The sequence below is a fragment of the Mustelus asterias genome, unplaced genomic scaffold, assembly GCF_964213995.1.
Source record: "Mustelus asterias unplaced genomic scaffold, sMusAst1.hap1.1 HAP1_SCAFFOLD_95, whole genome shotgun sequence".
Classification (NCBI taxonomy): domain Eukaryota; kingdom Metazoa; phylum Chordata; class Chondrichthyes; order Carcharhiniformes; family Triakidae; genus Mustelus; species Mustelus asterias.
In genome coordinates this window covers 197,642-213,529 of record NW_027590143.1, presented here as the reverse complement: position 1 = coordinate 213,529, position 15,888 = coordinate 197,642, and the positions used below count along the sequence as shown (strand labels likewise).

General features: G+C 46.3%; 1 protein-coding gene and 1 pseudogene across 2 annotated transcripts in view; one reads left to right on the top strand and one right to left on the bottom strand.

The window, feature by feature from the left end:
- Positions 1 to 15,888, bottom strand: part of LOC144484200 (uncharacterized) — a 138,428-nt gene that overhangs the window by 105,118 nt on the left and 17,422 nt on the right. The window contains exons 4-6 of the mRNA XM_078202735.1: positions 15,618 to 15,654; positions 15,466 to 15,539; positions 14,716 to 15,381 (exon numbers count right to left, since the gene is read on the bottom strand). Of these exons, the coding sequence (XP_078058861.1) occupies positions 14,716 to 15,381; positions 15,466 to 15,539; positions 15,618 to 15,654 (777 nt within the window). The remainder of the gene's footprint in view (positions 1 to 14,715; positions 15,382 to 15,465; positions 15,540 to 15,617; positions 15,655 to 15,888) is intronic.
- Positions 3,754 to 15,824, top strand: LOC144484209 (ER membrane protein complex subunit 4-like; annotated as a pseudogene). The gene is made up of 6 exons (XR_013496063.1): positions 3,754 to 3,830; positions 4,477 to 4,591; positions 4,805 to 4,958; positions 8,293 to 8,453; positions 9,235 to 9,368; positions 15,744 to 15,824. The product of XR_013496063.1 is annotated as an ER membrane protein complex subunit 4-like (transcript).

Below are 15,888 nucleotides of genomic sequence, written 5' to 3'. Positions count from 1 at the left end.
TGAATGGCCTACCTCAGCTCCTTGTTCATATGTTCATAAAAAACATTCTGGTTTAGTTAAGAACATTCCCTTTCCTTTTGTGAGGACTTTGTTGCTGATTTTAGCTTATTTTAGTTTAATGGATCACATATTTGGAAGAACAGAGGGTGGGAATGTTGCACAGAAACTAGATATTTCTGTTCTGAATTTCTATCCTGGACTGAGTGATACTGACACCATCAATTCTTTTTACAGGGGGTTAGTAGGAGATGATCTGAAGACAGAAAAGCATTTCTTTGTGATCAGTCAAAGTCACTGAATTAATCAAGAGCTAAATATCATCGACCTTTCACTGTGGAAGGAGAAATGTTTCTCTGTTCTGCCTGTGGGGAAAGATTTCAAGCAACGGTGTGACTGGAAAAGCACCGAGACACACACATACACCCGAATGAGAGTGTTCCAGTGAACTGACTGTGGAAAGAGCTTTAACCAGTTACACAGCCTGAAAATAAATCATACCATTTCCAGTGGGGAGAAACCATACATGTATTCCATGTTTGGACGAGGCTTCAACTGATCATCCAATCTGGAGAGACACAAGGATACCGGAACCATGGATAAACCATGGAAATGTGGGGACTGTGGGAAGGGATTCAGTTACCCATCTCAGCTGGAAACCCATCGACGCGCTCACACTAGAGAGAGACCGTTCATCTGCTCCACATGTGGGAAGGGTTTCACAAAGTCATCCAGCCTAGGGTCACACCAGACAGTTCACAGTAACAAGAGACCATATAAATGCTTTTACTGTGAGGATTGCTTTAAAACCTCTCCAGATCTAATCAAACACCAGCTTGTTCACACTGACAAGAGACCATTCAGCTGTCCTCACTGTGAAAAGAGATTCAGACAATCATCTCATCTTATTCAACACCAACGAGTTCACACTGGGGAAAGAATGTTCAGGTGCTCTGTATGTGGGAAGCAGTTCACTCAATCATCCAATCTCCAGACACACCAACACACTCATAGTGGGGAGAGGCCGTTCACCTGCTCAGAGTGTGGGAAGGGATTCAATCGGCCATCCAACCTGCTGAGACACCAGCGAGTTCATGTGTAACTGCAGGGGTTGATTGCTGTTGTTAATCCTTTTTTTATTTCTCCTGTAACTGGACGGGAGTTTGATGTTCTTCACAGGGCAGGTGGTGTGCCAGAACTGCAGCATGTGAGAGTTCGTGCAAACCTGGACAATCATATCTGTGGCGAGTGTCTGCAGCTGGCGGAATCTGTGCTCAGGGGTATTGAGCTGGAGTCTGAGCTGCTGTCATTGTGGGGCATCAGAGAGGGAGAAAGTCACCTGCACACTTTCCTCCCCAAGGTTCAGGAGCTATTTACAGTTAATCAATGGTCAGGATATATCAGAATATGTAAAATAAATCAGTTTTAGTGTCCGTGTCTCACAGGAGCCAGTTACATTGACACAGTTTGAGGGAGATTCAGTTACCATTAATTAGAGTTTTTCGAGCACAGCTCATTCATATTCCTTACGGCTGTACCATCAAGTCCAGGATAAAGCTCCTAACTTCTTCATCCGCATCCCTAATTACGGAAGTGTTTTTAGAGCAGAGGGTATGGGGACTTAATTTTCTGCATCATTCGACAGTTTGAAAAGTGAGGAACCATCCATGAGCTGCTGTCTGACAGCACGGTAAATTACTGCGGGCTGAGAGACACAGAGACAGGAATCAGAGGGAACCATGTACAAAAATGGAACAAGCTGAATGGAGAAATGTGCTGTGCAGGGAGATATGCGGAGTTCCAGTATTTTACTGAAAATAGTGTCCAGACAATGTGTTCTCAAGACAGCTCCCATTGACTCCAGTTAGAGAAGTGTAAGGGATAATCATTAAGACAACATATATTGGAAGGAATAATTATTAGGACAAGTAGGAGATAATAATTAACATAGAAGAGATAATCACTACTTAAGAAGCTCTCATATATCATCACATATCTTATTAAGCATACACTTGTACCCTTTTAAGTGCACAATACCTTACCAGGTCAGTACACATGGATACTCACATAAATGAACATAAAGGCTAAAAGAAGTCAAGCAAACACACAGAAGCTGAAAGTAATTTCTTAAATAAACGTGAGAAAGTCAGACAACGGGAAAAAAGACTTGGCATAGCAGGATGCCCTACAATGGTTGAACAAACAACAACCTTGGCTGATTAGACAATAAACTTCAGATAAGAAGGCAAGATGTAACCACAATGATATCATAGCACATTCATTAGTGACCAATCAGAAAGAAGGCAGATAACGTAGGTCTAGTAAACCATGGTGGCTAACGAAAAGTGGCCTTGGGGTCTGCAACAAAAAAACCTTGACTGTAAGATAAGAATGATGAAATATGAAGCTAAATGTGGATAAAAAGGACTGTCAGAGCACTGTTTTTTTGGATTCATCTGGAAATCCCGGCTTTATTGAAATGTATTAGCTAATAAAGCCTTGCTGCCTGGAAGATCAAGACTCAGACTCTCTATTCTGATTGATGAACTCTTCTTGCCGTCCACGGGGAACCACGGCAGAAGTCAGATTCCATTCAATGCCCATGTATTTTCCTGCTCTATTTGATATGTCAGTAACAGGATGACAAGACAAAATCTTCTCCTTGTATGTCCTCAGTAGAAGGTTCAGCCTGATTCGTCAGAGTGAGCAAAATAAACTGAACTCTTCATTTATATTCAACACCTGTATTCTTTCCATATGACGACTTATTTCAAATTAATTGAAGATCAAACTGTCTCTCGTCAATGAGATCACTGTTATTATATCATTGGCATCACTAGGTTACATCAGTGAGATTGTGATTCTAATCAACCTTGGCACAGTGGTTAGCGCTACTGCCTCACAGCGCCAGGGACCTGGGTTTGATACCCAGCTTGGGTCACTGTCTGTGCGCAGTCTGCACGTTCTCCCCGTGTCTGCATGGGTTTCCTCCGAGTGCTCCGGTTTCCTCCCACAGTCCGATAGATGTGCTGGTTCGGTGCATTGACCATGCTAAATTCTCTCTCAGTGCACCCGAACAGGTGCCGGACTGTGAGTACTGGGGGATTTTCACAGTAACTTCATTGCTGTGTTAATGAAAGCTGACTTGTGACTAATATAAACTTTACTTTTCCTAATATATGCAAATTGTCCACCCTTCAGTTCTCATACTTGGAGGAAGCCACAATGTTATATTGTTCTGTCCGTTGTAACTTGGTTGGAAGGATCAGCCCTTCGAGGCAGAATGTAAAATACTGCAGAAATGTGAAATGAGAACAGAAAATGATGGATAACATCAGCAGGTCTGGCAGTATCTGTGGAGAAACCCAGTAACATTGGATTGGTTTTGGTTGCAGAATGAGAAGGATAATCTGGTCCTTTAGGTTTTATTGATGTTTTATACGGTGTAAGACATTTTCGTGAGGGAATTAAGGAAGCAATATTATAAATCTCTGATATTGAGTGGTGTCCATCTTTGTGCGGGTCAGAGGCGCTCCATTTGGCCGGAGAGTGGATCGAGTCGGAGCCGATGTGCCCCTAATAAACATGGCGGAGTTGTGGGGGCGGGGCAATGGGCGGCGTAAACAGAGCTGAGGAGGTTGAGACCGCACATGCGCATTGCAGCGGGAGTGGTTTGTTGACGGAAGCGCGCGGGTTCTTCCTCGGATCGGAATCAGATTTGAAAAGGGGGGACGGTTAACGGTCGACGACGTTGTCATGGCTGCAGGGGCGGGGCTTGTCAACCGCGCGCGCTGGCACAAGTGAACCCTCGCTCTCAGCCTGAGCGGCAGCAGCAGCTGCGTTGGCCACCCGGGGACTCGAGCAGGCGGCAAGCCGGGTCAGCCCGTCTCTCCCGAGGGGAGGCCACCGCACACCGACCCGGGGATGTGGCACCAACCCAAAACTTCCCAACCCCGGGTTTTTCACGCCTCTTTTACCCCTCACCGAGCTCCTCATCACAAAGCAGCCCCTCAAATCCCCCAGAAACCACTCAGACCCCACTTGGCATCTTTTCCCCAGGTCATGACCCTGAGATGCCCTTTTGGTTTCAGCCCCTCCACCTGATCAGGTGCCAACTGCGGTGGTGGTTGGGGGAACGATTGCTCGTTTCCAGGGCCGGGTGCTGAACTGGATCTCTCTCAATGTCCCACAGTGTTTGTTTTCAAGACACAATTTGGTACATCTGGTGATTTGTCGCTGTTGATCCTTAATGGAGAGTAAATGGATTGGCACCCTGATTATCAATTCACACTAAATCCACTTCTGCCATCCTCCATTCCCGTGGCAGTTCAGTGGACACAATGGCAGTGTGTGTTCGATGTTTGCCCAAGCTTTAGTTCGTGCTGGCAGCATTGCCACCATGTTGGGGTCCTCAACAGAGAGACTCCCTCTTTAAACAAGGTCTTGAAAGGGTGACCAATTTGTGTTTTCTGTTTCTCACAGGAGCCGTGATCAACAGTATAGCCAGAGAGACTCCATGTGCCCAGTCGCATATTCGGACAAACAGCTACCAGACATCCGCGTCCAAGAAACAGACCGGATCCTGGTCAAGAAAGTAAGTTGGATTTGAATGTGTCTTTAGTGTGTGGCTGACAACGTCTGGTTAGTCCATGGTGGTGAAGTACCTTGGTGAACCACAGCAGCCTGTGTGATAAAGGGACTAATTGTGTTAATCACCATCCTAACTTCCAGGCCTGGGTATAAGATCAGTATATGGCCTCCCCTAACCGGCCCCCTTTACTGATACCCTGCTCGCTTTCTGTTTCAGCGCTGCTGAGACATCGTCTTGGGCCCATTGAAACAGCTGCCCATGAATCTGTTCATCATGTACATGGCTGGCAACACCATCTCCATCCTCCCGACCATGATGGTGTGCATGATGGCCTGGAGACCCATACAGGCCTTGATGTCCATGTCTGCAAGTGAGTATTGTACTGAATCTGCAGCTCAGAAACAGCTCTGAACCGGCATCACTTGAGTGCAGCTTAGAATAGAGTTCTGGGAGTTGGGTAATTAAGGGAGTTCGGGAAGGGAGGGAAAGAGGTGCCCTTTTGCTTTCTAACTTTCTCAGCCTTTAGGAAGTGATCTTACTCTTCTACAGAGGAAGAAGCTAGATTTTTGGTGAGTATCTGCTAAGTGACTAAGGTTAATTCTGTGCTTAAGGGTTAAAACAGTACAGCAATTGGTGGTAAGGTTAATAAAATACTTAAAAACTAAAATACTTAAAACAAAAACAAAATATGTAATTGGATAAAATAATTAAATAGTTTATTCGCACACATTAAAGATGTGTCACAGCTGCAGCGTGTGGGAGCTCCTGGCTGTCAGTTTGATCCAGGGCAAACATGTCTGCAGTAAGTGAAGTTCGAGCAGCTGTGGTTCAGAGTTTATGAGCTGGAGGCTGAACTACAGACACTGCAATGCATCAGGGAGGGGGAAAGTTACCTGGATTCTTTGTATCAGGGAGCAGTCACACCTCTTGGCACAGGGTCAGCAACAGGAGAGTGACTGAGTGAGACAGATAAGGGAACTCACAGACAGGATCCTTAGCCTTTACCATTGTCCAGCCAGTTTGAGGTATTTTCAGCTTGTTTGGATGAATGGGAGCTGCAGGATGGATGAACCAATTACCCATGGCACTGTGGTACAGGAAGCCATTCTAGTGAGGGGAGCAAAAAGGAATGCAGTGATAATGGGGGACAGTATAGTCAGAGGGATTGGCACATTCTCTGCAGCAAAGAATGTGAATCAAGGCAGCTGTGGTGCCTGTCTGGGGCCAGTGTTCAGGACATCTGATCAGGGCTGGAGAGGAACTTGCATTGGAGAGGGGGAGTTTCCAGTTGTCATCGTCAATGTAGGTACAAACAACAGAGACAAAGAAGGAGGTTTTCAGTGTCAGTATGAGGACTTAGGCACCAAATTAAGAAGCAGAACCTCAATGGTTATAATCTCTGAATTATTACCTGAGCCACATGCTAATAGGTATAGGACAGATCAGATCGGAGGGATCAATGCGTGACTGAAAGGCTGCTTCAAAGTTTATTTATTAGTGTCACAAGTAGGCTTACATTAACACTGCAATGAAGTTACTGTGAGAATCCCCTAGTCGCCACATTCCAGTGCGTCCTCGGGTACACTGAGGGAGAATTTAGCATGGCCAATGCACCTAACCAGCAGGTCTTTCAGACTGTGGGAGAAAACCCACACAGATACGGGGTGAAAGTGCAAACTCTGCACAGATAGTGACCCAAGGGGCGGCACGGTGGCACAGTGGTTAGCACTGCTGCCTCACAGCGCCAGGAACCCAGGTTCAATTCCGGCCTCGAGTGTGTGTGGAGTTTGCATGTTCTCTCTCTATCTGCGTGGGTTTCCTCCGGGTCCTCCGGTTTCCTCCCACAGTCCAAAGATGTGCGGGTTAAATTGATTGGCTATGGTAAGTTGTCCCATAGTGTCAGGGGAACTAACAGAGTAAATACATGGTGGTACAGGGATAGGGCCTGGGTGGGGTTATGGTCGGTGCAGAAGCGATGGGCTGAATGGCCTCCTTTTGAACTGTAGGGATTCTAAGCCAGTATAGAATCGAGTCCCTGGTGTTGTGAGGCAGCAGTACTAATCACTGTGCCGCCCTAACTGGTGTGGGAGGTGGGTTCTGGTTCATGGGACACTGACATCAGTACTGGGTAAAGTGAGATCTGTACCATTGGGACAGTCTACATCTGAACTGTGCTGGGGTCGGTGTTCTTGCGAACCCCATAACTAGGAAACTAGAGATGGTTTTAAACTAAATAGTGGAAAAGGAATCAAATTTGGGGCAAGGAATGAAATTTATATAAATGTCTGGATGAAGGGATGTTTGGCAAATTTGTCGATGACACACAGATAGATGGGAAAGTAAGTTGTGAAGAGGACATACAGAGAGTACAGAAAGATAGAAAGGTAAAGTGAGTGGGCAAATATCTGTCAAATGGAGTAGAATGTGGGCAAATGTGAAATTGTCCATTTCAGCAGGAAGAATGAAAAAGAAGCATTTTGTATAAATGGTGAGAGATTGCAGAGCTCAGAGATTCAGAGGGATAGAGTCATAGAGCTTTACAGCATGGAAACAGGCCCTTAGGCCCAACTTGTCCATGCCACCCTTCCTTTTTTAAAACCCCTACGCTAATCCCAATTGCCCGCATTTGGCCCATATCCCTCTAAACCCATCGTACCCATGTAACTATCTAAATGCTTTTTAAAAGACAAAATTGTACCTGCCTCTACTACTACCTCTGGCAGCTTGTTTCAGATACTCACCACCCTCTGTGTGAAAAAATTGCCCCTCTGGACACTTTTGTATCTCTCCCCTCTCACCTTAAATCTATGCCCTCTAGTTTTAGACTCCCCTACCTTTGGGAAAAGGTATTGACTATCTAGTTGATCTGTGCCCCTCATTATTTTATAGGCCTTTATAAGATCACTCCTCAGCCTCCTACGCTCCAGAGAAAAACGTCCCAGTCTATCCAGCCTCTCCTTATAACTCAATCCATCAAGTCCCCGTAGCATCCAAGTAAATCTTTTCTGCACTCTTTCTAGTTTAATAATCTCCTTTCTATAATAGGGTGACCAGAACTGCACACAGTATTCCAAGTGTGGCCTTACCAATGTCTTGGAAAACTTCAACAAAACATTCCAACTCCTGTATTCAATGTTCTGACCGATGAAACCAAGCATGCCGAATGCCTTCTTCACCACTCTGTCCACCTGTGACTCCACTTTCAAGGAGCTATGACCATGTACCCCTAGATCTCTTTGTTCTGTAACTCTTCCCAACGCCCTACCATTAACTGAGTAAGTCCTGCCTTGGTTCAATCTACCAAAATGCATCACCTCGCATTTGTCTAAATTAAACTCCATCTGCCATTCGTCAGCCCACTGGCCCAATTGATCAAGATCTGGGTGTCCGAGTGCATAAATCACAAAAGGCTAATATGCAGGTACAGCAAGTAATTAGGAAAACTAATAGAATGTTATCATTCATTGTGATGGGAATTAAATACAGAACTAGGGAGGTTATGCTTCAGTTGTACAGGTCACTAGTGAAACCACATCTGGAGTACTGTGTGCAGTATTGGTCACCTTGTTTAAGGAAGTGTGCAAGTATGCTGGAGACAGTTCAGAGACGGTTTACCAGACTAATACCTACAATGGATAGGCTGTGTTATGAGGAAAGGTTCTCACCTGTTCCTGAACTTCCTGCTTTTCCATTCTTGCTCTCAGTCTTTAGGGTCCTGGGGAATTCTTATCAGCACTGGCTGCAGTGTCTCATCTACTTCATCGGCAACCTGCTGGGGTTGGCCCTGGCCATCTACAAGTGCCAGGCAATGGGGCTGCTGCCCACACACGCCTCTGACTGGCTGGCATTCATCCAGCCGCCCCAGGTGAGATCCGCACTCTGTATGTGAGGGGGAGCCAGGAAAATAGGAAGAGGAAACCATTCAGGGCTGTGGAGCCTGAGAGGTTGAGTAGATTGGGCCCAATTATTTTTATTCATTCGTGGGATATGGGCATCACTGGCTGGTCAGCATTTATTGTCCATCCCTAGTTGCTCTTGGAGGGCAGTTGAGAGTCAACCACAGGAAATCTGCCGCCCTTACCTGGTCTGGCCTACATGTGACTCCAGAGCTACAGCAACGTGGTTGACTCTCAACAGCCCTCGAGCAACTCGGGATGGGCAATAAATGTTGGCCAGTCAGAGACGCCCATATCCCACAAATGAACAAAAACAAATGAGGGATGGGGGAGGAGTGCAGGGAAAGTGGGGATGTCTTTGGGAATTGAGAGATAGGAGGAAGAGTGTGGGGAAAGTGGGGATATCTTTGGGAATTGAAGAATGGGGAGGAGTGCGGGGAAAGTGGGGATATCTATGGGGAGGAGTGTGCGGAAAGTGGAGATATCTTTGGGAATTGAGGGATGGAGAGGAGTGCAGGGAAAGTGGGGATATCTTTGGGAATTGAGGGATGGGAAGGAGTGCGGGGAAAGTGGGATATCTTTGGGAATTATGGGATGGGGAGGAGTGTGCGGAAAGTGGGGATATCTTTGGGAATTGAGGGATCGGGAAGACTGCAGGGAAAGTGGAGATGAGGTTGATGATGAATTGTGGAGCAGGCTCGACAGAAGCTATTCCCACTCCGATTCTTACCACCTTCTCCTTTCACACAGAGAGTGGAGAACACAGGCGGGGGCCTGGTCCTGTGATGGTCCCACTCTCCTCCTATCGCTCCCTGAGACACGGCCCGAGGACGATGGACACCGGATACAACCTACCGTCTGGCTAACCTGGGACCAGGCTTTCTGTAGGTAACATGCGCTCCCATCACTGCCTCCCCCCCACGCACACACAGACATTGGCCCGTGCACCTGTGACCGATGTGGAATGGCCGGAGATATTGACAGCAGGGACTGTGTATTTTTTCACTGGGGATTCAGTTGTTTATCATGTTGACCCCCTTTGCTGAGCCTCGGATAAGGGACCTGTTGGAGTTGACGATGGGACTGGAAGTTCCTGGATCAGTCATTCCAGGCTTATCCTGGTGCCTCTCATTCTCTCTCTCACCCAGGTCAGAAGGTCACAGATTTGTGTAACCTGTTCCTGAGATTCGAGCTGCTGTAACAGGTTCTCCCAGGGGTCCCTCAAATCGTCTCTGAAATTTAAGTTCCCTGGCTGTGTGTTGCATCGTGCCTTGTGGGATCTTGCTGTGCAGTCACCATCTCTTCCTACAGAACGGCAGGAGGGAATGATTTAGCTCCTGTGCTTGGTCTGGCCTGTTCCAGAGCGCTCTGAATCAACACAGCAGCTTCCTGTTTCCAAAACACAGTCACTGCTGTTCACCTGGGAAACCCGGCAGGCACTGCACACAGCAGATCCCACAAACTGTCGGATAACCACCAAATGTTAGGCTGTTTGAAGGATAAAGATCGGCCCTCGGAAACCAGCGGGAGCTCTCCTTCGCTCCATCCAGTAGTGGCGGTGGGATTTTACTATCCACCTGACACAGCAGTGAGTGAGGAGGGGGGGAGCTTGGTTTCACTTCCTCAGCACTGACAGCTGGAGGCAGGTGATTGACAGTGTAGTGTGTGCAGCTGTCTGTGTGCCCACCTGGGCGGCATGGTGGCACAGTGGTTAGCACTGCTGCCTCACAGCGCCAGGGCCCTGGGTTCGATTCCAGCCTCGGATTAATCATAGAATCCCGACAGTGCAGAAAGAGACCAATCGGCCCACCGAGCCTGCACCAACAACAACCCCACCCAGGCCCTATCCCCATAACCCCACGTATTTACACTGATCATATCCCCAACACTAAGGGGCAATTTAGCACGGCCAATCCACCTCAATCACACGTCTTTGGAGTGTGGGTAGAAACCGGAGCAACTGGAGAAAACTCTCACAGACACGGGGAGAATGCACAAACTTCACACACACTTCACACAACCTGAGGCTTGATTTGAACCCAGGTCCCTGGTGCTGTGAGGCAGCAGTGCTACCCATTGTGTCTGTGTGGAGTTTGCATGTTCTCCCCGTGTCTGCGTGGGTTTCCTCCGGAGGCTCTGGTTTCCTCCCAAACTTCAAAATGTGCTGGTTAGGTGGATTGACCATGCTAAATTGCTGCTTTATGTCACAAAATATGTAGATCAGAGTGATTAGTGGGGTAAAGATATGGGGTAACGGGAATAGGGCCTGGGTAAGATGCTCTGTCAGAGAGTCAGTGCAGACTCAAAGGGCTGAATGGTCTCTTCTGCACTGTAGGAATTCTATGATTTTGTCTGTGAGCAGGCACGCTTGTGTCTATGAGTGAGTGTGTGTCTGTCGGGGTGTACACGCATTTCAGTTCATGTGTGTGTGTACCTGTGTGCGAGCACATACATGTTTGGTGTGTATGTATGTCTGCTTTCACTTTATTTAATGATTGTGTTTGAGTCGTTCCTCTTTGTGTGTGTTTGTGGGGGGGAGGGGGGTGCGGGGAGGTGGTCACTAATCCGTCCCCTCCCCATTCTGAGACCACACCCGAAGCAGGAGTGAACGGAAGAGGCCGGAGGCGAATCGATAACCTCGAGGTGAGTGAGGAAACAGTCAGTGTGAGTTTGATGCTGCTGTGAAGAATGTGTCATGTCTTTTCACTGATTCTGTAACTGTGGAAATAAAGAGTTTCAGCAAAATGGGATAAAAGCAAATTACTGCGGATGCTGGAATCTGAAACCAAAAGAGCAAAAGGTTTGTCAAAGGGTCATCCAGACTCGAAACTTCAGCTCTTTTCTCTCCTGACAGATGCTGCCAGACTTGCTGAGGTTTTCCAGCGTTTTTTCTGTTGGTTTCAGCAAAACGGGGCCTCCATAAAATGACAGCAGACAAAACCGAGACTCAGATTTCACTGACTTCACCAGCTTAAGACTCTCTTGTTCCATTTTAAACTCTGCAACACTCTCGCCTTTTCTCTCCCACAATATTCAGGCTTCAGTAACCCGAGCTGGTGGTTAAATAACCGTTCCCTATTTGCTGACTCATTTCACCATCACTCCTGTTCTTCCAGCGCAATCCCGATCCCCACTTCCACTGCTGAAGAACACTAACAGACATCCCTCCCTCCGTGTTCAACTCTTCAATGTTCACCTTTTCAGTTGGGTAGGGTTTCAATTGAGAATCATAACACATCCCATTTCCACCTCCTCGTGGTGTCTGGGCCAGATCAGGTGAATTTTCCACTAAAAGCTCTGTTTAATCCTTCTCCCCAAACTCCAGCATCAACAAGGCACAACTCTTGTGTCCAATTGAATAAGCTCCAATTTTCTGACTTAGTGCAGCTCCAACAACTCAGGAAGCTCAACACCATCCAAGACAAAGCAGCTTGATTGGCAATCCTCCTACAAACATCTACTCCCTCCAACACTGACTCACATGGCAGCTGTGTGTACCACCTACAAGATGCACTGCAAGCACTCACCAAGGCTTCTTTGACAGCATGTTGCAAACCCGCAACCTCTAGCCCCTTGGAGAAGGGCAGCAAATGCCTGGGAACATCATCACCTGCACGTTCCCCTCCAAGTCACTCACCATCTATACTCAGAGATTGATCACAATGTGAAATTCACTGCCACAGGAACTAGCTGGACAACTCATCGTTTAAAAAGGAAATGTGATGAGTACATGAGGGAAAGGAGATTAGAAAGATGAGCTGAAAGGCTGAAATGAGGGAGATGGAATGGGAGGTGTCTTGTGTGAAATATAAACACCAGCACAGACTCGTTAAACCGAACAATGTCTTTCTGCTCTGGATATTCATAGAATCCCTACAGTGTAGAAGGAGGCCATTCGGCCCATTGAGTCTGCACCGACCACAATCCCACCCAGGTCCTATCCCCACAACCTCATGCATTTACCCTAGCTAGCCCCCCGACACTCAGGGCAATTTAGCATGGCCAATCCACCTAACCCACACATCTTTGGACTGTGGAAGGAAACCGGAGCAAACCCATGCAGACACGGGGAGAATGTGCAAACTCCACACAGACAGTGACCCAAGCCGGGATTCGAACCCGGGACCCTGGCATTGTGAGTCAGCAGTGCTAACCACCGTGTCGCCCAAGAATGAGAGAATTCTCTGATTCAATGTAATCTCTGACCGGTTCTTGATCAGTAAGTTCCACCATTTGCACTGCACCGGTCAGAGTACAACCCGATGCTGAGTAATCATACTGAGATTATGTCATGTGTAAAATTACAAATTGCAACATTGTCATTGAAATTGGTGCACAGAAATTTTCATCAATCAGATCCACTCTCAAAAATGTTCTCCCAAACAACGCACTCTCTCAGATCTTTTCAGCAAGGATCCACTTCCAGGATTTCAATCTCTCCTTTCACTATTCTTCTGCCTCAGATTATCACATGCATTCAAGCTTCCACACAATCTCTCAGGTACCCAGCCATATCAACAGAACACTACTGTTTCACAGGTGGTACCAAAGTCCCAACCTTAGGATTACTTCAGAGTCTGGCTTTTTGCCAGCCAACTTCACCATGTGTGTTGCCTTTAACTAGAAGCCTCTCTCTCCCCCTTTCTTTAATTTCAGGGAACAGTATCTTGTTCAGATTCCCTTTGACTTCAGTTTTCCTCAGACTTTTTTCATTCCCTGGTTTCTAGAACTATCTGTTCTCCAACTTATGGGACTTTCTTTCTTGCCCTTACTCCATTGTTCTGCCTAATGGTTCTGGCAGTTTCCTCTTCAGCTAAATCAAAAATTATTTCTGACCCAAAATGGCCACTGGTTGCCAAGTCTTTCCTTACCTAGTCTTTCCTTATGTGTGTTTTCACATTGTAAACTCTCTGAACACAATACAGGCACAGTTTGAAATGAAACCAAAACCCCATACATGCAAATACCTTTATTTAACATTAATCTATGAAAGTTTTAACCCTTCTGTACACAGAAACACCGAATTAAACTCACTTAAATGTATATCTTATTTCTAATATCCAACAATACAAATATAGGTTACTAAATCGACTGCTTGACAGAGAGAAACTAAAGAAAGATGAGTTTAGGGTTGGGCAAATTGTTAGACACAGTTTGACCCAATGGAAGCGAGGGAAACAGCAGAGGCAGCTGATCAGACTGTCTCAATCTTAGTGACGAGCTCCATGAGCTCCTCAGACTTGCTGTTGTCGGTGAGGATGGAGGAGAGAGGGAGAACCCTTCAAAAGGAACTAAAACAGAAAATGCTGGAACAGTATGTTTTGTCTGCAAAGCGCACAATAAACAATACTTTTCACTGTATCCCAATACATGCGACAATAATAAATCAAACAAAAAATCAGATCAAAATAAGATACTGCAGATACTGGAAATCGAACCTCAAAACTGAGTGGATCTCTTCCCAAACTCAGAGCAGGTGAATAGCCTCTCCCCAGTGTGAACTCGCTGGTGTACAGGGAGTTGGAATGATTCCCTGAACCCCGTCTCACAGTAAAAGCAGCTGAATGCTCTCTCATTAGTGTGAACACATTGATGAGACATCAGTTCTCTACAGCTTTTATAGCAGTTCTCACAGTCTGGGCATTTAAAAGGTCTCTCCCCAGAGTGAAGCGGGGGTGGTTGGAGGGTAGATTATGGAGTGAATCCCTTCCAAAAGTGTCCTGGACCAGAACCCATAAATTATGTTAGGAAGCCAGATTAGATCCAAACAAATTTTTCTATTTTGGCATAAATGTGAGGATCGGATGCTTCACTTCAGGAGTAATTCCACTGACAAATTAGGAATCTTTCATGGTAAAACAAACTTTATTTAACAACAGCTTGAATATAATTCCAAAAAATGAAGCAGCTTAACTATTAACAGTTGAACAATATTTAAAAGTGAAAGGAAACAACTTTAATTTCTAATTTAGCACAATTTCAGTTCCAAATATGCAACATTCCTCAGAGATGTAGATGCCACTTCAGTTACAGTGAGAAACCATAAATATACTTGCTATAATGAGTATAGACTGTCCTGAAGCTTTCAGCGAGAAGACAAGTCTTAGAGCAGCTTATAGAAACCCTCCATCTTCAAACAGTCCCCGGTGCTTCCAGCTCTGACGGGTAACTGAAACTCTCCTCACAGTCTGCACATTTTCATGGTCTCTCCCTAATTTGAAATCCAATCACAACTTGTGAATTCGCTGGTGCGTCAGAAGATTCGATGAGGTAACGTATCCCTTCCCACACTGCAAGCAGGTGAACGGCCTCTCCCCACTGTGAACCCGCTGATGTATTGCTAGTTTAGACGACTGATTGAATCCCTTCTCACACACAGAACAGATGAATGGCCTCTCCTCTGTGTGGATTCGCTGGTGTATTGCTCGGTTGGATGAGTGATTGAATCCTTTCCCACACACACAGCAGATGAATGGTTTCTCCCCAGTGTGAACTCGCTGGTGTGTCAGCAGAGTTGATGACCGACTGAATCCTTTCCCACACACAGAGCAGGTGAATGGCCTCTCCCCAGTGTGAATTCGCTGGTGTGTGAACAAGGTGGCTGACTGAGCAAATCCCTTTCCACACTGGGAACAGGTGAATGGCCTCTCCCCAGTGTGAACTCGCTGGTGTTTCAACAAAGTAGATGAGTCAGCAAATCCCTTCCCACACTGGGAGCAAGTGAATGGCCTCTCCTGAGTGTGAGTTCGCTGGTGTATCAGCAGAGTGGATGAGTGAGAAAATCGCTTCCCACATTCAGAGCAGGTGAACGGTTTCTCCCCAGTGTGAACACGCTGGTGTATTGCTAGATTGGATGACTGATTGAATCCCTTCCCACATTGGGAGCAGGTGAACGGCCTCTCCTCAGCATGAGTCCTCTGGTGTATATGTAAGCTGGATAACTGAGTGAATCCCTTCCCACACTGGGAGCAGGTGAATGGCCTCTCCCCAGTGTGACTGCGTCGATGAGTTTCCAGCAGGGATGGGTAATTGAATTCCTTCCCACAATCCTCACACTTCCATGCCATCTCCCTGTTGTGACTGCAATTATGTTTCCAAAGGCCAGATGATTGGTTGAAGTCTTGTCCACAAACAGAACACATGTACAGTTTCTCCCCACTGTGAGTGGTGCTTTTTTCTTCCAATTTCAAAATGCAATGATATTCAGGTTACAATAAATTGGCCGACTCATCAGGTTCTGATATCATGTTTTGTTTCAGTTTCTCAACTGCAAATCTTTTTCTTGTGAACCCCTGTGAAATTGATTTAAAACAGAAAAAAGTGAGTGAGAAAGAACCCACAAAAACACAACGGTGGGTTGTGAAATTGAGCTGAATGAATCTGGTAATTTGTGGAGCTGCCGTG